This window comes from Tachypleus tridentatus, chromosome 11, assembly GCF_004210375.1.
Source record: "Tachypleus tridentatus isolate NWPU-2018 chromosome 11, ASM421037v1, whole genome shotgun sequence".
Classification (NCBI taxonomy): domain Eukaryota; kingdom Metazoa; phylum Arthropoda; class Merostomata; order Xiphosura; family Limulidae; genus Tachypleus; species Tachypleus tridentatus.
The window spans coordinates 967,771-992,163 of record NC_134835.1 but is presented as its reverse complement, the minus strand read 5'-3'; the positions used below and the strand labels follow the sequence as shown (position 1 = coordinate 992,163).

Here is a 24,393-nt window from a genome sequence, read left to right as displayed (position 1 = left end):
ATAAAGAATTGTAAAAAAATTCATACAAATATTATTACCAATAAGTAGTATAGTAACACCAGTTAATATACGGAATCATAAAAAATCACACAAAAACATATTTATAAAGTTAAGAACAATTAAATATTTATTTTGCGGAAATTTAATGTTTTGTTTCTATTATAGTATGCTCTTAAAAAGATTTTTTTGTTAACAACATTTAACCTTAAAGTCATGAAATAGCGAAACTGTCGATATTTTACTGCACTTCCGTTCCGCTCGAAAGTCAATAAACTTCATGGGCCTTCATATCATGGGTAAAGGTCCTAGACCATATCTCGGCCTCTCAGTGTAGATTCCTGTACATGGTGAAGGGACCTCTCAGAGAAAGTCTGTCTGTCTGTTTTCTCATAGGAAGACCATATTTCGCTGTCTTTTGAGTCCACTGATTGGAGAAGGTTATGTTCTTTCACTTTACTTTCTCTGGGATCTAAACATCCATCTACGTGTTTGCCGTGCGTGGCGACCTGTGAAGAGGAGGAGAGGATCCTAGTGGTTGAGGGGTCTAACCATAAAACACCACTTTAGCCTTGAATCCCTGTAGACGAGCGAGCTTGAGGTGGCCTTCCAGGGTCAGTCAGCTGGTCCACTTAGGCGAGGGTCACCCGAGTATCTGTAATAGACGTTCTCAACAAGTGTTGTGAACATTGTGAGTGATGCTAGTGTTTGGGTATAGTGCTCAAGAAACCATGGCATTGCTGCAATGTCCTTGATTGGCATTTGAGCGCGTTCATTCGTAGGGCTCCGTTATGGGTGAGGTAAATGGGCACTGAAATATATTCCCTTAATTATTGACAACTATATTTAAAAAAAAGTAAATATAAACTAAAAAAATATAATCAGAAAGTGACCACGCATGGACGAATCTGTTGTACAGTCACCGTCTCAGTAAGATTTTGTACCTCGATTTCTAATCATGCACTCTTTATCCGAGAAATCCTTAGTGCAAATGTTATTTTTTATGTTAAATGTTAAATTTTATTCGAAAGGGATTAGAGGGACTTGCTGGCTTCCCCAAATCAGTGAGAAAGTTACAATCTGGAAACATTTTGGTGGAAACATCTGCATCACAACATCTGAATTCGAGGAGCATTAGGCATATACACATCGAGGTTATTCCCATGTAACTTTTAATTCTTCCAGGACAGGAATTTAAAGAACATTCCCCAGCCAGGGATTCTCTCTGGTTTCTCCAGTGAAGGTGTTTCTGCAGTGCATCGAGTCTCCACTTGGAAAGGTGGAATTATGGTACCTACAAATGTAATTATGTTGTCGTTCGCATCGCCACCTCCACCTGCCATTATCAAAGCAGAATACTTAACTTGTAAAGTTAGGCCATATATTTCAAATCTTCTCTGATGTTTTCAGTGCCAGAGATTTAGACATTCAAAGGCCTTTTGTCGTGGATCATTAACACATGCTCGTCTTGGTGGCAAAGACCACGACGCCTAGGTGTGTAAACTTGAACTACACTGTGTTAACTGTAATGGTTCACACCACTTTATACTTTATTTCTTTCCTAATTGGGTGGAGGAGAAAGAAGTACAACGTTTAAAGACTGTAAATAATATCATTTATTTGGAGGCTCAGAAATTAATGTCCCAAACTCCATCTAAGACAATGCTGCTGCATTCCATTCCACTGCTACTGTGAGAGTGCAGACAGATCTGTCCGTGCCTCTAACAGACTAATTTTCAACTCATCTCAATAATCTTTTGCCCTCCATGATTAAGAGACTAGACGAGTCAACGTCTACTTCCCTTTCTGTCCCAAACATTTCTTCCAGTTGCTGTCCAGACCTGCTTCCTTTGACTTTGAGTTCTGGCGTTTCCTTGTGTCCATCTTCATCTCTGGCTCTGAGATGCAGAATAATAATTCGTTCACGCCCTCAGACGCTGGAATCTTCTTCCAACGATAGAGACCTGCCCAATGAACCCAAGGCAGGATCCATGCTGGTCGATAAACTTCCTTCTAATAAATAAACGTAGTCGAAAACAGAAACACTCTCGACCCAATTCTCCAGCACATGAGTAAAAATGGTCATTTTGATACAGTGGAACTGTCGCGGTTTATGTTCAGATCTGGATCATATTAAAGCACTGATTAATTCTTACCATCCTGTGTGTCTTTATAGGAAACATTTCTTGATGCTCTCGTTGAACAGTTGCTGTCTTCTGTTTTACTCTTGAGGGACCTAAATGAACGTATTTCCTTCTGGAGAGGTGCTGATATTGATGGGAGAGGAAATTCCGTAGAGCATATGCTCTCGGATCACAACATTTTTTCTTCAGTACCGGTGTTTGTATATATTTTCATGCATTTAGTCAGAGTTTTACTGCTATTGATCTCTTGATCTAGTCCTCTTTACTTTTCCTGACCTTTTATGTAAGGATGACAGAAACCCACAGGGCAGTGATCATTTTCATATCATTTTGAGAGAGAATGGCCTTGGTCGGTGCCACGAGGTTCGCGTGTCTCGGCGGGAGCTGGACCAAGCCAGTTGTCCCTCTCACTATTTTCTCGGAATTTGATCCTGCCATCTTCAATTAGCCATCAATAGACAAATGTGTGGCAGCGGTAACTAACTTTACTATCCAAGCAACACTTCAATCTATACATAAAACCTCGACACATTTTCCATGGTATACTTGTCCGTCGCGGAATCCACAATGCCACACAGCATGCAAGGCTCAAAAACGGGCCTGGGATACCTTTCATAGATATTCCACACTTTCGAACCACATTACTTTTCAGCAAGCACGCGCATATGGTCGACAATTAAGACATAAAAGACAAAAAGAATCTTGGATTAAATTCTCAACAAATATCTCTTCTATCACCAGTTCCAAAATCATTTGGGACAAGATTCTTTTTGGCCTTCGGATCCAGGCACATTTAGGTAAATTGGTTCTGTTCTTGGATAATATTGCTCTATCCTCTGGTCAGCCCCTCCCACCAAGGCTTATTACCATTCCCAAGTGTGACCTTTTTTCGAGTCGTTTGAGAAAGGTGGGTACTTCTTTTTGGAAGCACCATCTTCTGTTTGCTAAGCACATTTTGAACCATTTTTCCATTTTATACGGATGGTTCAAAATCAGGTTACTATGTGGGCTCTGCCATAGTTTGTTGTCGTTCGATGGTTGAGTGCAGAATCCTCTCTATAATTTCTGTGTTCACTGCCAAACTGTATGCCATTTCTTTTGTCCTGGATCATATAGAAGCTAAGCAATGGTCAAATTGTACTATTTCTACCGACTTGCTTAACTCTCTACTGGCTCAGGAATCGCTTTACATTAGGTTTTCACCCTGTTCTCGCCGACATTCAAAACAGGACTGACCAGTTTATCTTTAACATTTACTTTTATCCAGTTCTTCTGGACACTAGGACGCGTTAGTGTTCTCGAGAACGAGCTCGCTGACATCGCAGCTGAGTTTATCTGCTCTGGCGTTATTACTACTGTGCCTTTTCCAAACATAAACTATGGTCCTGTATTCAAGGCTCGACTCTGTGCCAGTTGGCAGTCGACTTGGAGTGAGCAGCATGATAACAGTCTTTTCCAGATAAAACCCTCTATTAGTCTTTTGTCGCCTTGTTTGCGCAAGAATCGAAGGAGGAGGTTGCTTTAATTAGACTACACATTGGTCACAGTTTTTAACTCATCGTTTTCTTTTATCCAGGACTGTTGCTCCAGTGTGTGGTCTATGTGACACTCAAGTCGCAATAGTCCACACTTTACTGTCGTACCATCATTACGACTTTGAACGACGGTACCGTTTTAGACGTGTTTTATCCAAAGGTTTACCCCTGTCCCTGGACAGTACCATTGGGGATGGTGACACTGTCCACTTTACAAATGTTTTTTTAGTTTTTTCAAGGATATTGGTTTTTTAAACGCTATTTAAGTTTTAATCAAAATTGAACTTTGCTTTGTTTTAACATGATTCGTGTTTACGTGTTTTAATAACTTTATTTTCAATATTTACGGGAGGAATCGTCTCCACTCGACAACTCCCTCATACAACTGTCTCTCTTCACGAGTAAACTTTCCTTTTTTCACAATGTACTTCATTCTATAGAAAATAGCATGCCTTCAAAGAAAAGCAATTCTATAAACTTGTTCAACTCAATAGCTCAAGCCAGGACTAGTATACATACACTATGTGATAAATCTATTTGTGGTATTTTCAAGTGAATTTATTCCTCTACAAATGTCAGACAGTGAGATCCTCAAATAAAAGCACATTCAATTAGTATGTATGTGGAGAAGTGTGTGCTTGAAAACTTCCTTTCATTGCAATATCCTATGGTTATGACACCAAAATTTCTTCTTACCTTTTGTTTGTTTGTTTGGGAATTTCTGCACAAAGCTACTCGAGGGCTATCTGTGCTAGCCGTCCCTAATTTAGCAGTGTAAGACTAGAGGGAAGGCAGCTAGTCATCACCACCCACCGCCAACTCTTGGGCTACTCTTTTACCAACGAATAGTGGGATTGACCGTCACATTATACACCCCCACGGCTGGGAGGGCTGGGAGCCGGGCCGTTCTTCTTACCCACTATGTAATTCTATATCGTTACATAAACTATTTGATAAGTAGTACAGTTACATCTATATCGTTACATAAACTATTTGATAAGTAGTACAGTTACATCTATATCGTTACATAAACTATTTGGTATGTAGTACAGTTACATGTATATCGTTACATAAACTATATGATATGTAGTACAGTTACATGTATATCGTTACATAAACTATTTGATATGTAGTACAGTTACATCTATATCGTTACATAAACTATTTGATAAGTAGTACAGTTACATCTATATCGTTACATAAACTATATGACATGTAGTACAGTTACATCTATATCGTTACATAAACTATATGATATGTAGTACAGTTACATCTTTATCGTTACATAAACTATATGATATCTAGTACAGTTACATCTATATCGTTACATAAACTATATGATATGTAGTACAGTTACATCTATATCGTTACATAAACCATTGATAAGTAGTACAGTTACATCTATATCGCTACATAAACAATTTGATAAGTAGTACAGTTACATCTATATCGTTACATAAACTAGTTGGTATGTAGTACAGTTACATCTTTATCGTTACTTAAACTATTTGATAACTAGTACAGTTACAAAGAAAAACATAGTTTATAAATTTTTATTTTATCATTGCTGCTTTTATTTTACTTCATGTTTTGATTACTTTAAAACAAACAAACCTGATTTATAAGGAAATTCGTTTCCTCTACTATAATTTTGTTAAAACTTAGCAAATAAACTATCAAGAAACAAAACAAAATTAAAATCACTGTAACAAATGTCAATAAACAATGTCAGTATAACAAAATTGTATTGCTGAACCCGGAATTCGTTTCAAGAAGTGAACAGGGTGAAGACAGCTCATTGTGTTCTGTTAAAAGATAGAGAGAGAGAAAGTAATGACGTTAATCAGAACAAAGAAAAGCTGTTTATCAACACATTAAGATTTCGTTTTCTCTAAACGACGATATTTCTGTTTTTAGTTTTTATTTGTGTGTAGGAACAATCGTTTACTATTCATATAATTTACAATGATTTTTTTTTCTCTGTTTGTTACTTATTGAATTTTTCCTAAAGCTGCTGAGGGGCTTTGTTTTCTTGCCGTTCCTAATTTCGAAATGATAGAATGAAGGGGGAATAAAAGCCAGTCAACACCACTCTATATGATACTCCAACTAAATAATGTTATTTGACAGTCACTTTTATAACGCACCTACCTCTGCATAAATACGTGGTACAATTTTTCACATTAAATTCGCTGTATGTGAAATAGAAGTGTGCACAGTCTATCTCTAAACATGGAACCTCGGATCTATGGTCCGGTATACAATATATATTTTTAAACTTAGTAACATGATTCCTTTTACCTCTGAGTACCTGCTAAATAAATGTTTTAAACGTCAGAATAGACTATTTTTATTAAAATATAAGTCAATAAAACAGTTTTAATATACTGTTAAACACAAGTTAATTTAGGTTTTATTCCTCTATTTTCATGCTGCTACTGTTTGTTGAAGCTCAGTCTCTTCAACTGGACCTTCTGTCTGATATTTGACCAATCTGTAAGAAAAGATCTGAATACAAAATTGACATTTATTAAAAAGAAATGGCAAGATTCGATAATAGCATTTTAACACATTTTCAAGCATATTCCCTGGTTATAACTCAAACACAGGATAGATGGCGCTTTAACACTTAAATGGAAGGTTCGAAAGTTCACGTGCGTGTTAGATTTGCTCTTAAATACCCGACAGCATTCTGAATATTTCTGTAAGTTTGTTTTTTGGAATTTCGCACAAAGCAACTCGAGGGCTATTTGTGCTAGCCGTCCCTAATTTAGTAGTGTAAGACTAGAGGGAAGGCAGCTAGTCATCACCACTCACCGCCAACTCTTGGGTTACTCTTTTATCAACGAATAGTGGGATTGACCGTCACATTTTAACGCCCCCACGGCTGGGAGGGCGAGCATGTTTGGCGCAACTCAGGCGCGAACCCGCGACCCTCAGATTACGAAGCGCACGCCTTAACGCGCTAGTTCATGTCAGGCCCGTTTCTATAAGTAAAAAGTCACATATTTTTAAAACAGTTTGAATTTGAATTTACTTGAATAATAATAAGCCAAGACTTCTTTGAAAGAACTAGCATCTTTCTGCGACTGAATAATACAGTCACAACTTGTTTTAAATACTTTGAATTTCCATATAGTTGTACGATAATTAAAAACCTTCTTCAAAACATAAGAGATTTATTCTTAATTTTAAGGTAAACTCATACCTATGTTAGATATAACTAGCACAAAATATCTGTGGAGTTTAGGACCCTCCATGATTCACAGATACCCCAATACGTCAATTAAGCTTCCTTATGACATCTAATTATTTTATATTTAACCATAAGTAGGATTTGTATACAAAAAAACTAAACCCTTTCGGTATCAAACCGTGGCATTGGTATCTGTGCGCGTAAGGTATGTTTAGTTTCAATAGCTTCTGAGTGAGAATATAAACACAGTTTGAAACTTCATGAACAGAGGAAATATGGAAATCTTTTATTCTCCAAGAGAAAGCAAGTACAGAACTTTGTCATTCTGTGGTACTGTACTTACCTCAACATTCTTAATATGGCTAGAAATACCAAAGAATTTAATGTAAGTAGCAAACTTTATTAATGTACCAATAGTAATTCTATTAATACCATTAATACAAATAGTTAAAAACAGAGGCCCAAATGCTGGGGATTGAGGCTTTCCACTAGTAACAAGGATCCAGTTTGATGGAACTTTAGTACTAACCATATGCTTTCTTCCATTTAATTAATTATTTTTCCCAATCCATACTGATGAGATTTTCTAAGTTAATCTTATTTCATAGCACATTATTAAAAGGTTTTTCCAAAACTATAGTAAACAAGTCCAAATAACAAGTAATGTTTACAGAAAGATAAAGATAACAGATTTATGAAGCAAAATTGAGGCGCTGTAAAAAATTTGACCTCAAAACTTCTAAATGTATATAGTGAGTTATGTATTAGATTGATACTCTCTTTTGTTAAATGAAAATGTATTTTCCAGATTGTTTTGTTCTCAGTTTATTTTCATTGTATGTGTATATATTTTAAGCCTTATTTACTTAAACGTGTTAATAGAATGGTTTGGAGTGCTGTTCATCTGGCAAGGGCATTACCAAGGAGGAGTATTTCGTTTCACTTTGTACATGCCAGACAATTATCCTGATGAGGATTGCCCAGTAGGTGATCAACCTTAATTGTTTATTTTTGAAATTATTAGCATTATAAAGATATACAAAAATGTTTTTAAGAAGTTCTTGTGAAATTTATTACAATGATTTCAGAAATATCATAATGTTGTGCATCATTTTTTTTGTTATTGGTCATTGTATACTAGAACCTTATCAATCAGAAGTTAGAGTGATAGTTTGTACATTCATTCCAAGGCTGATATATCCTTAATAAGTTCTCAAAGGTATTGTACATGATTTGACATTATTAAGAAAAATGAACTAAGTACATTTAAAAAATAAAAATGCTCAATACCCTACATATGAGAACTTTGATAATTGCATTAGGTTTTAGATCCCTACCAAAAGGTACTTTTTTAAAGTATAAATTTATTAATTATTAAAAGATAATGTTTTTAAATACCTGGTCTTAATATGTAAAGTATTTATACAGCTTATGCAACTTAATTGAATTTTAGCATCAACTTTAATCATTAAAATTAGCACAAAATTTATGCTTTTATGAATTTTAAAAAATTCTAAGAAAAATGGCTTATTCTAGCTTTTTCTACTGCATTTAATTCTTATATTATTTTACCTATTAGCATTGTTTCATTTTATATTAATTGCATAATTTATTCTCTAAAAGGAGCATTTTCATAACTTGCAAAGAAGAGAGTTGAAGTGTAATTATGAGAATGATGAATGATAAATAAATTAGAATGTATTTAGAGGTTAACATCTTTGGTTTCAATGAAAATATCTTGTTGTAACATAATTCTTTTATACCTTCCTTACATTATTTCCTCGTTTAAAACTACAACAAACTTAAGCACTTGTGTTGCCAAAAGTTTTGTATAAGCTAATGTTGCAAGTGATGTTAATTAACATTAATCAACTTGTAAAAAATTACTGATAAAGCTAAAACACTGGCCGGTTCACATTTTTTCTTGAGAAACTATCTACTCTGTTAACCGCCTTCTATATATGATATATTTTTGAATATTATGCAAACTGTTACATCACATCTTTAGAAATACATATATTATTAAATCTTTTGATCTCAGTGTTATCAAAGTCTGTAGCTTCATCTCGCTAATACTTCAATTTTAACTTTACATTTTGAGCTACAGTATTTTCTTTAAAACCTCTTACAAGTTAGTTAAAGACTTCTGTAAGGCATTAGCTACAAAATTACAACACTGCATAAGTAAGCATAGAAAAAGTTTAACTGTTAAGCCTAATTTGAAATCACTGAACATTTGTAACAAAAGGTTGTGTGTTAGGCATAACTTCACAGCTTTAAAATTATGTTTTCTTTGTGATTTTAGAGAAAAACATAAATAATGAACATTAGTTATCCTGTAAATATCAGACTGGAAAGGAAATATCGTATTTTTTTTAATACTTTAATAAACTGAACACAAATTAGTCTTCAATTACAAATTTAATCACGATAATGTTTGCCCTCACTTTCTATGACATAACTCCATCTTTTGAGTAAGTTATGGATTCCTTGTGAATAAAATTATTTTGGTTTGGATTCAAAAACACAGTCTTATGTCAGATTTGAGTTCCTCCTTATTTGCATACTTTTTTCCACCTAGGTAATATTGCAAGGATCTGAAAAGATGGTAATCAGATGGAGTAAGATTTTGCAAATAGGATGGATGAGGCACAACTTCTCATTTCAAGGCCTGAAGTTTTTTTTCATAATTTTTTCAGTGTATGATGTTGCATTTTCATGGAAAATTATTACACATTTTTTGATTGAATAATGCAGCTCTTTTCTTATCGGTACTTGGTGTAAGCTCTCCGACTGATGACACTATTTTTCAGCCATGATTGTTTCATTTGGATCCAAAACTTCATGATAGATTACACCTCCCAGATTCCACCAAATACAAAGCAAAACCTTTTTTGGGTGTAAACCACTTTTCAGTGTTAGAATAGGTGTCTGACAGAAGTTCAACCATTGTCTCTAATGTTGATTGTGCTCATAAAAATCTGCTTTCCTTACCACTAATAATTCTCTCTATAAATGGTTCACTATCATCTCTTGTTCTCAAAGATGAACAAATGGTGACCCTCTGAGCATTTTGATTATTCATCAAATAATATGGAACCCATTATCCAAGTTTAAAAACTTTTCCAAGCTTTTGTAGGTGAGTAATGATTGTTGAATGGATCTGTTGAGCCATTTCTTGCATGGTCAGTTTTGAATTTGCTTCAACTATGACTTACAGGGTATCTTTATTGATTGATCTTGGCTGTTTAGAATGTATGGAATTGGTGAGATCAAATTCTCTTGATTGAAGCTTTGTGAACCATTGTTTGACGATTCCTGATATTCAACATATTTTCTTCATAAATTGTACATCTGTTTCTTGATGAAACTTTCAGTGATGTGAGAAACTTCTTCAAAGAAGAAGTGATGAAACTTTGTAGAATGGACAATAACTGCCTGTTGTGGAGACAAGTGTAGAGGACTACGCTTTGAGAGTCTTTGGCCTTTCGTCTTCAGGTCAGTGTGTGTGTGTTTGTAGGTGTTGTTGGTTTTTATAAAGTTTTGTGGAGAGTGTGTTATGATTTGTTGGATTATAACTGTTTCTGACTGGATGAGAGATTTCCTGTAGATTCAACCAATGACAGCCACAGGTTACTCACCTCTAATCCAGAATCTCTGTTAAGTGAAGGTTTAATAATATTAATATAAAACAGTTTATCATTTCTTGACATACTCATCAACAAACAAACAAGACAAGTAACCACAACTGTGTAAAAAACCCATCCACACAGACAGATACTTACACTTCCAGTCCTATCATCCAACCTCGATAAAACCTGGTATGATTCAATGCCTAAATAAGAGAGTAGAATGCCAGAAGATCATAGAGAGTTCTAAACAGAATGGTTAAACTTCCTCCTCCATCAAAAACTCTTTGAAGAAGACCATGACAGATAGAAAAGATCAGAAAGTCAGAACCACTACCACCATTTACCTACCATACCAGCAACATTTTAGTGAAAAACTTAAATGCACATTCAAGATATTCAATATAGAAGTCCAGTGGAAATCCTACAGTACCTTTAGGTCCATTCTGATAAAAAAAACAACAACAAAAAAACAGCAACCTACCAAAGAGAATCTCAAAAATGTCATCTGTGAAATTTTGTGTTCCTGCAATGATACATAAATTGGAGAAACTCGTGAGAAGTATAAAAGAACCTAAAGATAGTACAACACTCACGAAAATGCACATTTCAGCCATTGCAGAGCACACTACATCAACTGGACACAGAATAGACTGGGAGAAAACAAGAATCATCAACACAGACAAATTCTGTAAGACAAGAAAAATCAAAGAATCATTTTATTTTAACACCATTAAACCTTCACTGAACAAAGATTCCAGATTAGAGGTGAGTAACCTGTGGCTGCCATTGGTTGAGTCTACAGGAAGTCTCTCCTCCAATCAGAAACATTGATAATGCAACCAATCATAACACACTCTTCACAATCCACCAGGGCACTATAAAAGACCAACAACACCTACATACACACTGACCTGAAGAAAAACAGGAAGATAACTTTCAAAACATCATCCTTTACACTTGTCTTCACAACAGGCAGTTGTCATCCATTCTACAAAGTTTCATCATGAATATTCTACCTGAACAGTCTATAAACTGTACATGTGTTTCTTGTAGTCTCTGAAGCTTTCAAACCTTTTTTAGTTCATGTAGCATACATGCACCTCTTTTGAAACTATTCCTTAGGTTTTTTATAGGTTAAAATTTTTTTTCTAAATGTTTATCAATTAACTTAAAGTAAGAAGTAAGGCTTATTAATACATTGTCATTGAGAAAAAGGCAAACATTTCGAAGTTGTTTTCCTCAAAACTCAATCACAACTTTTGGAAAAAAATCTAAAAAAACGTTATTTGCTTTCCAACTTAATATGTACTTATAAATTGAAATTTAAATATATTTTGTATTAAAATTTCATCTTATTTTCTTACAGCTAGTAGTTTTTGAACCATCAATTTTTCATCCTTTAATAAATATTGAAACTGGAGAATTAGATGTAAAGAGAGGATTCCAGAAATGGAGGTCAGTTTAAGATACAGCCATTATTATTGTTTTACAAATTGAAAGTATTTCCATATCAGACACTGAACTGCATTATTTAGATTCAGTTGTTAAGGGAATTAATATATTTGATAAAAGGAATAATTTCACATTTCAAATATATGAGCTTCCTTCACCACATAATGCTATACATTTGTAACGTTTTTGATATTTTAATATCAGTAATATACCATCCTTAACATTTAGTATGAACACATTTGTAATAAAATTGATATTCAGTGGTTTTTAATAATAAAACAGTAATTGAATAGTTTAAATTGTTGTATAATAAGTATAGAACATATTTATATAATTCCAAAATAATAATTCATCTACTTGCACAAGAATGCCATTTCCTTTGCATGTTTGCTTGTGAGATTTGCATGCTACTAGCCTTGTGCTAATTTATACTTAAATTCTCATATTTAACATGAACTGTGCTGGTGCATGATGACATAATCATGCAATGGTAGCTCTCTACCAGTAGCAGGGTAGTGTGATCTCCATTTGTACTAACTTTCTCTATGCACTTGCATTTGTGATAACTTCATTCTTTTCCTTGGCATTGAAGTTTCAAATTTGTGTTTAATTTGATGAGATTTACATTGGTTAATGAAACTGGTTTTTTGTTTTCTATAGTTTTGTAACAAAAATGTTGATTATTGTCTTGAATTCTCAACTGAATGTAACTGATACTTAATTACTTGTTTTATACTCAGGCTTCTGGAGGCTTGTTTATTTTTGAGAATGTTCAACATGCTTTGGATTACCACAGGTTTACTGATTCATTTACCCCAGTCCCTTCACCTGATGTTCTTTCTCCCAGTCAGGTATGGCTTATTGTACTTCAAATGCAACCTGATTTGCTTTAAGTAGTGTCTTACCATTTGGAGAATGTCCAGTCTTTTCTGATTTTCATTCTCATGTGTGTTCATTTCCTAATTTTTTAACTGTATCCTGTAATATTCTTTTTCACTTTGTGAACCCAGTTTCTGAAGTTTATTTTGTTTTTCCTCCTACCTTTTTATTAAATGTTTTTTTTTTTTCCTATCACACCTAGATGTTTCATCCTGCTTATATTTGTGACACTTTTTTATGTCTTGACTTGCAGATGTTTATCCTTTCTAGATTCTTTGCCTTTTATCTATTTGGTCTGCTTTGTGATCAGGCCACTTGCTTTATATTTGATTCTGTGGTTCCCCATTTTTGCATTTTCATCTTTTTCTCACCACCCCTGTCTTTCCTCCATATATTGTCTGAGGCATTTCACCATGCTTTAGAGAAGTTTTGTGCAGAAATTTATTTATTTTTTTCTCTTTGCCTTTTAACCTATTCCACTTCTGTTCTATCCCTCCTTAGTTTGTTTCCTTTGTTAGACTTGTTGAGTTAAGTTGCATTCCATTTTACAGTACCTTTCTCTTTTCTGGATTCCTTTCTTTAGGTAGCCATTGTTGATGGTGTTCATTTCTCACTGGAGACCTGGTTTGAAGTTATATTTATATCCTTATTACTTTCTCATGTTTTTTTCTTAATTTTATTCTTTGATTCCTATTCCATGTTTAATCAATTTATCAAAACCTTCTCATTCCAGGTTGTAGAGCTTTTTTTTTCTCCTTCCATTACCTAACAACTGGTGCATTGCTTGTCTTGACAGTGTGATTTTATTGTCATGTATGACACTCTAGACACCCAATTGTTTTATCTTACCTCTAGCTGAACTCATTTTCAATAGCCTCTCTTTCCCTATCTTTCTTTGCTCCTTTTCCCACTTTTTTTTTCTATGACTCTGTATGTTCTTTTACCTGGTGTGTTGTTTCTTTGGTTATCATATCAGATACCATTTCACACATTGCTGTTAATCCATCCTCCCTGTGTTTTCTATTTTTGTCTATCAGATTTGCATCTTTCAATTCCTTGCTGTTCTCCATGGCACAGCATTAACTATTTTGTATTCATTTGGCCTAGGACTGTCATTTTTTTCTAGATGATTGACTCTCTGTTGGCCCACTTTTGGGTAATATCCTCTTCTCACACTTCAGTTTCTTTCCAGGAAACCACTTAGTTTGGGTGACTTGTCAGAATATCCAAGTCCTTTTTCATGCCCACTCAATATTTGGTATTGTTGGTATTTTTTCCATTTCATTCTTTTTGCTTGTGGGTTTTGGGGTATCTGGACACTAGGACTTGCACTTCTCATTGTCATTTTGCATGAGGGGTTCTTTTGCTTTTTGGGATTTTAACTTCCTTGAAACCCCTAATTTCATAGAGATTTGCACATGATAATCTCCTTCAATGGATTGTACATATCTGAGGATTTTTTTTTCTCAGGTTCCATTGTTCTTTTTTGTGAACTTCCCCTCTCACATTCACAAGGAATTGTCATTTTGACTGGACCATTTCCATACTTATGGCCCTTTCTTACCAACTTCTAAACCACATCTATCTCTTCACCAATGCTTTCTTCTTGGATTGAGGTGCATTTCTGTATGACATGATCTCTGGCATTTGGATGCAACATGACTGATCACCTAAACTCACTGTTCTTTAGAACATTTCCATAACTTTCCTTTTCTGTCTGATCATACAGTCAACAGTCCACTCTGATGCATCAACAGTTATCTTTACACCTACTATTAAGGGAATATATATCCCAGTCCCTTTGTTTTTGGGCATTGGACTGTATCCTTCTGGGCTTATTCCTGTAGGGTTAACTTTTGTTCCTTATTATGTGCCTGGAGCTGTATATCTTGTGAGAGACAGCCTGTCTCAGCCAGGTTATGTTTCTACCCATGGTGTGATCTCTTCTCTCCCATGGTCTTTTTGAGTTTGTCCTTGCTTGGGTATGCCCCTCATGACACCTTTGCCAGTCCTCTCTCCTCCAGTCTTCATTTGTTTTATTCTTCTGTTCCCCATCCTGTGGCTCTGGCTGTTAAAGTTTTTAGCTAGGATTAGTGTCTTCTGTTGGAAAATATACCTTTTGCCTATAATTCTCTTCCACTAAACCCTTGGGTCTTTAACTTGATACATGAAAGTTCTTCTAAAATCCTACTGTGACCAAATTAATCTTGGTTTTCTCTGCTTCATCACTTGGTATCAACACCTCCTTCGTATACCAAATATCCATTCACTTTTGCTTCAGTATCATGCATCCCTTTTTCATGAAAGAGTATTTCTCTATCATGTAGGAAATTTGTATTTTTCATAGTGACAGATTTTCCTATCATGTAACCTTTTCTTGTCAAATTCCTATTTCCTTCCAATTTTGTCCATCTCAGTATGACTGTGGTGATATTTTATTATTGATCCATCTACCATTCCTCTCCTCCTGACTGTTTTATTATGCCCCATCTTTCTGCCTTTTATTAATTGGATGTTCAACCATGGTTTGTCAGTCCGCACCATTGCTGATTATTGGGCAGCACTTTCTGGTGCATTTTACCTTTCCTTCTCCTCTTCACTTGGTTCTGCTCTTTCCCTCTTCACTATCCTCCTTACTTAACTTCCATATGGGCCTGGCAAGGTCAGATGGATTAAGGTGTTCAACTCATAATCTGAGGGTCCTGAGTTCAAATCCCAGTCACACCAAACATGCTTGCCCTTTCAGCCATTGTGGCATTATAATGCAACAGTCAATCCCACTATTTGTTAGTAAGGGACAGTTAGTGTAGATAGCCCTAGTGTAGTTTTGTGCAAAATTTAGAAAATGAACAAACAAACTTCTATACTGGACTGTATCCATAATGTGGTTTTGCATGCCCCATTCATGCCATTGATTTTACTTTCTGTATCACTTTTGTATCTTAGTTTGTCCTTATTTGTGGTCACCATTGTTTAGATATTTGTGCTATTGATGGTTCTCGCATCCTTTTCAAGATATTTATTCACTCCTGTACTTGGACTTGTATTTCCTTCTTCAATCTTCTGTCACTTGTAATAAATAATAACCTTTCCTTCTCTCCTATTTCTATTGCTTTTTTTTCTTACCCATGTGATAATTCAGACCCAAGTCACCTCCTTTGGCCTGTTCAGGATGTGAGGTGTCACTTCTGCCTTTTGGGTCCTTGTCATCTTCTGTTCCTATCTTGATACCTCTCATTTTCCAGGGACCTCTCTCCTACTCTTAATGGATGAGTCATTCAACTGTTCTGGCTAGTATATTCTCCTCTTGATGGAGAGTGCTCACAGGTTATTTCTTTTTTTATACATCATTTTTCTCATTTTCTTTCACAGTGTTGTTGGCCATAGCATAGATTCTTCAGATGGACACGTAGATGACTTTCTATACAGACATTTCTTCTTCTCCTGACTATCTGGTTATTTTGTTTTCCATGAGAAATAGACTTCTACTAGTTGCTGTACTTCAGTCAATCCACCAGTAGAAATGTGTAAATTTGTTTCTCCTTACTTCAGGTGGCTGGTGTTCCCTCAAAGGATACATTTATTTTCCAAATTGTAGAACAATCCACAATTGCAGAAGTCTTTCTTTTCTGCCCAGGCAACCTCATACCACCAGTGTCCACATTAAAATAAAAGTGTATTTCACCCAAGGTTCTGAGTTTGAAGCCCAGTCACACCAAACATGCTTGCTCTTTCAGCCATTGTGGCATTATAATTCAACAGTCAATCCCACTATTTGTTAGTAAAAGAGTATCCATATGGTACATATGGACATATGATTTTTTAAAAATCATGTTTTCTTCCCTTTTGATGTAATATTTTTCAAAGATTCTGTAGCTCAGTTAAATTTATATTTGTATGTATGTTTGTGTATATATTTAATGTGTGTGTGTGTGAATTTCACACATATATCAAGAAAGAAAACGTTCGAATAATGAAGTTTTCTAAAAGATGACATTTTTTGTTGAACTGTTGAAAACAAAATTACTGAATTCTGAGTTTAGAGTTTTCATGAAGAATTTATGAAATAATTAAAACATTATAGGTTTTTTATCATATATTTTATAGATATTATTCCATGTAAGGAATTTTATTTTTCACAGGCTCCTCTAATTTCAAAACAAGAAATTAAGATTTGGTATATTAAGCGTATTAATTGATACTGTTTTGAGTAAAAGTGTAATTTTTTAACTGTTAAAGGTAGATAGATTTGTGGAACATATTTATTGAAAACTGATACATATTACTGGTGAATTTATAAACGTAATTGTTAAAAAAAAACAACTAATACTTTAATCTTTCTATTTTATAGAAGAAATGTCAATCATATTTGGCAAGTAATTTTGTACGCTTGTTGAATTTTCTATGAAATAGAAAATCAAAATCCACTGAATCCAGAAGCATCAGTTTTGCAAGTAAATGTCCTTTTAACAGAAAATCTTGTTCAAAGAATTCTGCACTTTCACCAAAAAGGTACAAGCTAATAACTGTATCGTACAGATAGTAATAAACATTTATCAGTTAATTTGTGCTTATTTTGACTTCAAGTGGATATTAGTCATTATGACAAATTCAACTTTGGAATACAATACCCAAGTGACCTTTTCTAACTTATGCCATAACTTTTGATAAGTGTGTGAACTTTTCATATGTACCTCAATAAATATCTGAAAAAGGACTGAAATTTGTAGTAGTTTAGTTATTATAAGGTAAAATTCCTGTTATAAAAAAATTCTAGAGAACTTAATCTAATATAAAATGCAAATGATTAGTTATTTAGTCTTACTTCTTAAATTCCTGAGGGACTAGGTAATGAATGCAGTGTTTAAAAATGTAATAGACCAAACTCTAATGTTTTATGACATGTTTAATTATAAACTGATAAATTTATTGTAACATACAGTTGCTTTTTGTTTACCAATTGTATGTTTATCCTTACTGGTTTGCATTGTATTAATTTCTGAATGTAAAACTTTGAAAGTTTCATGGTTTAAAGATAAATAACACTATAAAATAAAATGAGAGAAGTTTTAAAAAGTTAAGAAGCCTACAGTTCTTAAGATTAATAATTGTTGTGGACCAGAATCAACTAAGTAATTCTCTTTTAAAATAAATATAATTTTTTTTATTATATTACTTAAATTTTAATTTTTAATATGGTTTATTATGATACAGTTAATTCAAAAATAAAGAAAATAAGAGAGAGAGAGAGTTTGAATGAAACCCGTTTGTTTGTTTGGGAAGTTCTAGATATTATGTGAAAGAAATATTATTAATATTAATAGTAATTTTATTTTTACCATGAAAATCACCTATTACATAGAATATCTCAGTAAAAGTTTTGTAAATTTTGACTCTTTGTGTATATAAAAGACTGGTAATGCTCACTAAGAAATTTATCAAATTTCATGAAGGTAACCTGGCACATTCACTTATAATACTTACAGTTTCATAGTTACATGGTGTTTGAGATCAATCAAAAGGAACAGTCTGTATACAGAGAGTTAAACCTTGAGCCACGTATTTTGAATAATGTTATGTGATTAAAACCACTTAAATCTAGCTACATCACAATTGTTTCTATGGCATGAACATTCTCTATTTCAACAACAACATTTCTAATACTTCTAGTAAGCTTTGTTCTAAGACTGGCATTCTACTTTGTTCTAGCTTTTCCTCCATCAGATCTTGTTTTTGTTTTTTTCCTGTATATTTTTTATTTATTATTATAAAAGTAACTAAAATGTAAGTATTGACAAATTAAAATAAATAGTAATAATAATAATAATTGTTTATGAGGTATGCTCTTGAATAGTTCTGTGTTATTAGATTCAGTACTGTGAAGTGGGATACACATTCCCCATGTGAGTTGCAATTTATATGCCACAAGTATTAGTCAGACAGGTTTGAAGGGCAATAGAATAATTTAATTTTGTGTGTATATTAGTTTGTTATAACTTAGAAAACAAGCTGAAACAAAAATGCTGCACTAATTGAAAAGATCCCAGAGAACAAGCTATAATGTGGGATTATAAGATGTGCCCTAGGTTTAAGAGATGACTGTAGAAGTAGGACCCACAATGTGGTGGGGATACACTGTATATTAGTCTTAACCTCCAGTCTCGCAATAGATATAGAAATTATGAGAACGAGATGTGGGTGCTCAAGCCCACAATGCCCCTCATCTTTATCACCATTCACTACCTGCAGACAAAATGTGGAAAGGTGACTGCTCTCCCAAGTAAAGAAGAAAATGAATTGAAGTAATGCAAGAAAAGGAAAATAAGGTACGACCATTTGGGATAAGTTGAAAACTTTCCTCTTGAAGTTAGCATTCCAGCTCCCAGTATGATAGAAAGGCACTAATTGACAACACAGTAAACAAACTATACCAGCATGTGTATGTGTATGTATATATATCTATATATTTAAGCTGCTTAGTTGGGATAAACATTTCTAATTTTGTGTTCTAATTTGCAGTCATTTCAGAGAGAAAATTGGAGAAATTTATAATTATTTTCTAATTTTATAATGGTTACAAGGTTGGTCAAATAAACTGACCTCATAATGTCTCACAGAGTTAAATATCATCCCTCAAAAGTAATATAAAATTGTCTTTTATGTAAAAGTGTTTTCATACTCCTTGAGTGATGCACATATTTTGAGACAAACAAGCGAGTTGTTGCTATAATTTGTCCATTATAACAACAGTTGGACCAAAACAAATAATAAAGGAAATCATGTTGTCACTTTTATCTAATGATACCTTAAAAAAAGAAGATATTTTGTTCATTAGAAAAGCCTTTCATCTTTACCCTCTTGTATACTGTCCAACTTTATACTTGCTAAGGATAAACAACATGAAATGAAGCATTGGGATAAGTCAGCTTTTGTCAGTTGTGTTTATCATCTGGACATTAATTGTTTTGGTTGTCTAAGATCTATGGTCAACATCAGGAAACTTAAACTTGTATACTGTTGCAAATTATTGGTTATTTTAGCCTAGAAAATATAATTTCTATGTCTCGAAAAAAAATATTTGAGACATATTTACAGTGTTGGTAGTGTATTTCACAAATTTTGTGAGTTACACTTGTTACGGTCTACTGTACTCAAACATTTACTTTCTGTATAACAGATATGTTCTAACAGCCTTAATCACATTTTCTCATATTAAACAATCATTTATAGTAAGGAAAGTTAAAGCATACATTCAAACTGTACACCTGTCAATGTGCTGCTCCTGCAGCTTATTTTTACTTGAGGTGTTTTGGAACTTGAATGTAGATTGCCACAGTTTCTTTACATTTTAAAGATCTGATATCTATATTCCACACCACAATTGTTGTTTATTAATGAATATACATTTTCTATAGGTTATATTTATTTACTATGATATGCCTTCAAACATGTTTTAATCAGTTTCATTTTTCAGCATTGAAATCTTTGCATTAATTAGAATTAACCTATAAGTAAAGGAAAGTTTATTAATGAATAGGTTTCAAAATTGAATAAGCATAATAGTACAGTTTGTTTATTATTACTTCTTTTTACAAAGAAAATGTAATTTTTATAAAAAACTATTTGAAATCAAATGAATTTAATTGTTTTTTATGAATAATTACTTCTATGAATTTCTGAAGTTTTAAGTTTAAAGTTAGCTTTTATCTTAATAGTAATGATCTTACACAGGTGTAAGTTAAATGTGTATTTAATTTATAAATTAATAGTTAAGAATATGTGAATTTCACTACTAGGTAGTTGTCTATTCATATAAAATAAAACTAGTTTGACAAAATGTAATATTTTAATAACTTTGTGATAACTGGAGTTGAAGATAAGCAGCAACTAATGGTTGCTAAATGGAAGATGGGTTATGCATTCCTCAAATTGTAAGCTTCCAGATTTTGATTAATACAAATAGTAATTATTTTAATACCCTTTGTAAGTAGTATTGATGTTTCCATTATTTTTGAACTTGTTATTTTGCAGTACTGTTGGATACTTCTTTGAATTTTATGTAACAAAATTAGTTTAAGACTTATCAATAATCATAAGAAAATATTTTAACTGTAGATATGAGAGAGACCTAGAATTGTTCAAGGTCAAAGTGGCTGAGAGTATTAACTTTTGTAATGAAAAGCTGTATGATACCTCAACTCAAGATCCACATGCTCTCCACTTCAGTCTATAAGAACCGACTATACATGAGAATGTTAGGAAGAAATTATTATCTGGAAATGTGTGTTACTTTTTGTATTTTACTGAACTTATTCCTCCCAGTTATTGCTCAACTTGCTCGTACCAGGATAAGAGTTTTAATGCATGATTTAATTATTGTTGCTATAAATGCAAATGCAAAAATATGTGGAAAACAACAACAACAACAAACAATTCTTATGTACCTCAAAGTTCATATTTATACATTTATAAATTTTAAAATGTATAAATCAAGTAAATAATTATTTTTCTTCTAATATTCTCCTACAAATGAGGCCCAGTATGGCCAGGTGATTGGGGCATGTGACTTAAAATCTGAGGGTCACAGGTTTGACTCCTGTCCCACCAAACATTCTTGCCTTTTCAGCCATAAGTGCATTATTATGTGAAAATAGAAAAAGTTAGAAAATAGTTTAGAAAGAGTTTTGAAATGTAGTTTGAGTGGTGTTTACTAGCTTAATTACTTTACAAATAACTCATGTTTTATCACAGTTTATAAACACTAATTTGTACTCTACATCTTAGGAAGTACAATAAGTTATGTTTCTAAATGAATAAATTATCAAATTTTACAAGTCTGGTTTGCAAAATAAATGGACTAAAAGATTTGGGCTGGATCTAAATTCAGTTTTGGTCATTTTGACACATTGTGGTCACCATGTAACCATCAAAATATATAACTCTGAATAAACTCGGTATACCTTCACAATTTTGAAAGCATTAATTAAACGTTACAAGTATTTTGCACACCAAAAATCTGATTTTATTATGAGATATTTTCACTGAAGAGTTATTTATGAATTTCCAAATATTTCTGGGTCAATCTGAATGCAACACTCCAACCAGCCTTAAAGAATAAGACAAAATTATATATATGAAAACAATAAACTTAGTACTTGTATCTTTAGTTGGGCTGCCAACAGGTGAAGCACTCTAAACCATTTTTGTTTTGAGTGAGACAATGTTTATCTTCAAAAATTAGTACTTATTTCAAATATACATGTTTTTTTACAATACAAATAGTTATCATTCACTGTAGTAGGAGGTCTTATAATTACTGTAATTTTATCTTTCTAATGAAACTGTAAATTAGTTAGACATTTATCTGAATTATCTAATTGTGAAATAACCAACATAAAGTTCCTTGTAAAGGAATTCTTCTTTTCTGTTGGTTAGAAATAATCCAACAACAATTTCAAAAAAGAATTATTGACTTTTTTTAAAATAATTATGTAAGAGGGGATGTGTCATGTAGGTTGGACATTTTCTATGTAAGAAAAGCAAGAAGACTGGAGGTTTACATTCTGACTTGTCAGTATCTATAATATGTTTTGTAATTTAGCCTTGTTCACCTATGATATATTTAGTGTGTGTGTGTTGGAAAAACACCTCATTAAAATCTGATTTCTTTTCTGTTCAAAGTACTTTATATATAAAAGCTTACAACATATCATGAAGATACAATTACTAAATTAAAAGTTTTCTATACTTCATTGGTTACAAGGTCAGTCAAAGTAACCAAGCACTTATTGTGTGGTAACATGCATTGATATTAAAGTAGTTTAATTAACAATTTTGAACACAACCTGTATAAATTGTTGTGACATGCATACTTTGGCACGTATATCTATACACAAGTTACCTGTCTTATCTAAAACTTATACAGAAATATTAAGATGCGACTTTTTCTGTTTTAGAAAGAAGATAACGATACTAAAGTCTCCACACCTTCTGGCTTATCCTGGATACAAAAAGGAACTTTGAAGATATTCTTAAATACCCAAATGTGATTAACGTTCCTTTTGAATAATAGTATTTTATGATATTTGATTGAAATATTCCTTTACCACATAAACACTGACATGATTTTATTTAATTTTTAAGACATAGTTTGTTTTTCCAGTGCTATGTTTACCCTTCACAACACATTCAGATTCTGAAGGTAGTGATTATAAAGTTCAGTTTGAAATATATGTATGTATATGTGTTTCATTGTAATGGATAACAAAAATTAAATTGGTTATACTGTTCAGATTGATTTTTTTAAACAATAAAGCCTCTAATTTATAAAAATAAACTTGAATTTCATGTTTGTTTTTCATTCTCATGCAGTTGTCAATAACAGTGTATGAAATAAAGCATAGGGCAAGTCAACCTTCTGCCAGTTACGTTAGCCCCTGTGTATATTGCCTGAACACTAATTACTTTTGTTATCTAAAGTCTATGATCAACATCACCAAACTTAAACTTATGTACTGTTGCAAATTATCAGTTATTTTAGCCTAGAAAATATAATTCCTATATTTTGAAAAAAAATACATGAGACATATTTGCAGTGTTGGTAGTGTATTTTGTGAAATTTGAGTAAATTTTATTATAGTCTACTGTACTCAAACATTTACTTGCTGTGTAACTGATTTGTGCTAACAGTTTTGTGATTTATATTCTATAACAGTGAAATAAAATTCTGTGTAATTTTAAGATGCTGATTTTTCAATGTAATCAAAACTTAACGCTCAGTAATACTGAAATTGTAGTGCATATAAATATTTGTAAGATAATAAATATTTTTTGTTTACACCACGAAATTATTGTAAAAAATATTTTAAGAAATGTAACAATTTTGTGAGCTTTTGTGCTTAGTTTTCCTAATGTTACTTACAAGGTTCTCGCATACAAAAAACAACAAAACTTCATATAACAAAAGATATAAACCAAGTCTCAACTACAACTATAGTCAAGATAAGATTGAAATAAAGACACAAAACTGTACTCAAAATACTACTGGTTTCAGCGTGAATAATTGATTCAAAAGGATACATGAGTAACTACTGGTAGCTTCACACTAGTCAGTGACTATGTAAACTGTATAAGATATAGTTTAAGATACACTCACCAAGACCCGTGTTGATTTAAAAAATAAAATTAAGATAAACTACAAAGGGACCATGAAACTCCGTGTTATAAACTTATCTAGAAATGGAAAGGAAATTTTTCGTCTGAATGTGAAAAGTATTTATTTAAATTAAAGCAGTTATTGTTTTAGTTTAATGTTTTCTGTACCTTTGTATAATCACCGATGTGTAACTTGTGTTTATGTGATATTTTGAAAAGCTCTCTTGTTTTAAAGAGTAAAATGGTTACTAAAAAGTTAATATTATGTTTTTATTGGCTGGCAAATGGAAGTGAAATGGAGGACAACAAAATCCTAAAAGAAGTTTGACAAATGTTTTCTGGTTCACACGTGTTTTATAATCTAGTCTTCATATAAAGTCTTCTAATCATAAGGATAAGAAGTG

General features: G+C 32.9%; 1 protein-coding gene across 11 annotated transcripts; it reads left to right on the top strand.

The window, feature by feature from the left end:
- Window positions 1–6,285: 6,285 nt before the first annotated feature.
- LOC143231596 (protein AKTIP homolog) lies at window positions 6,286–23,677 on the top strand. 11 transcript variants are annotated; one of them, XR_013017036.1, is made up of 6 exons: window positions 6,286–6,380; window positions 7,755–7,855; window positions 11,871–11,959; window positions 12,697–12,807; window positions 17,187–17,347; window positions 22,792–22,841. XR_013017036.1 is itself a non-coding variant. In XM_076466121.1 (5 exons), exons 2-5 carry the CDS (start codon window positions 7,823–7,825, stop codon window positions 22,856–22,858), a joined length of 288 nt encoding a protein of 95 aa, XP_076322236.1. In that variant the 5' UTR covers window positions 6,286–6,380; window positions 7,755–7,822; the 3' UTR covers window positions 22,859–23,677. The 11 variants fall into 11 exon arrangements, 5 of the variants coding, with proteins under 5 accessions (XP_076322236.1, XP_076322233.1, XP_076322238.1 ...); XR_013017035.1 differs by lacking the exon at window positions 22,792–22,841 and adding an exon at window positions 19,006–19,161; XR_013017038.1 differs by lacking the exons at window positions 6,286–6,380; window positions 12,697–12,807 and adding exons at window positions 6,907–7,257; window positions 19,006–19,161 and having other exon boundaries at window positions 7,755–7,859; window positions 22,792–23,677.
- The last annotated feature ends 716 nt before the right edge of the window (window positions 23,678–24,393 follow it).

Excerpts from the sequence above, each read along its gene's own strand:
- LOC143231596 (XM_076466118.1), top strand. The coding sequence starts at position 7,823 with ATGCCAGACAATTATCCTGATGAGGATTGCCCA. Across the intron at positions 11,960-17,248 it reads AGAGGATTCCAGAAATGGAG|AAAATCAAAATCCACTGAAT; the intron begins GTCAGTTTAAGA and ends TCTATGAAATAG. Across the intron at positions 17,348-19,005 it reads TCTGCACTTTCACCAAAAAG|ATATAGAAATTATGAGAACG; the intron begins GTACAAGCTAAT and ends GTCTCGCAATAG.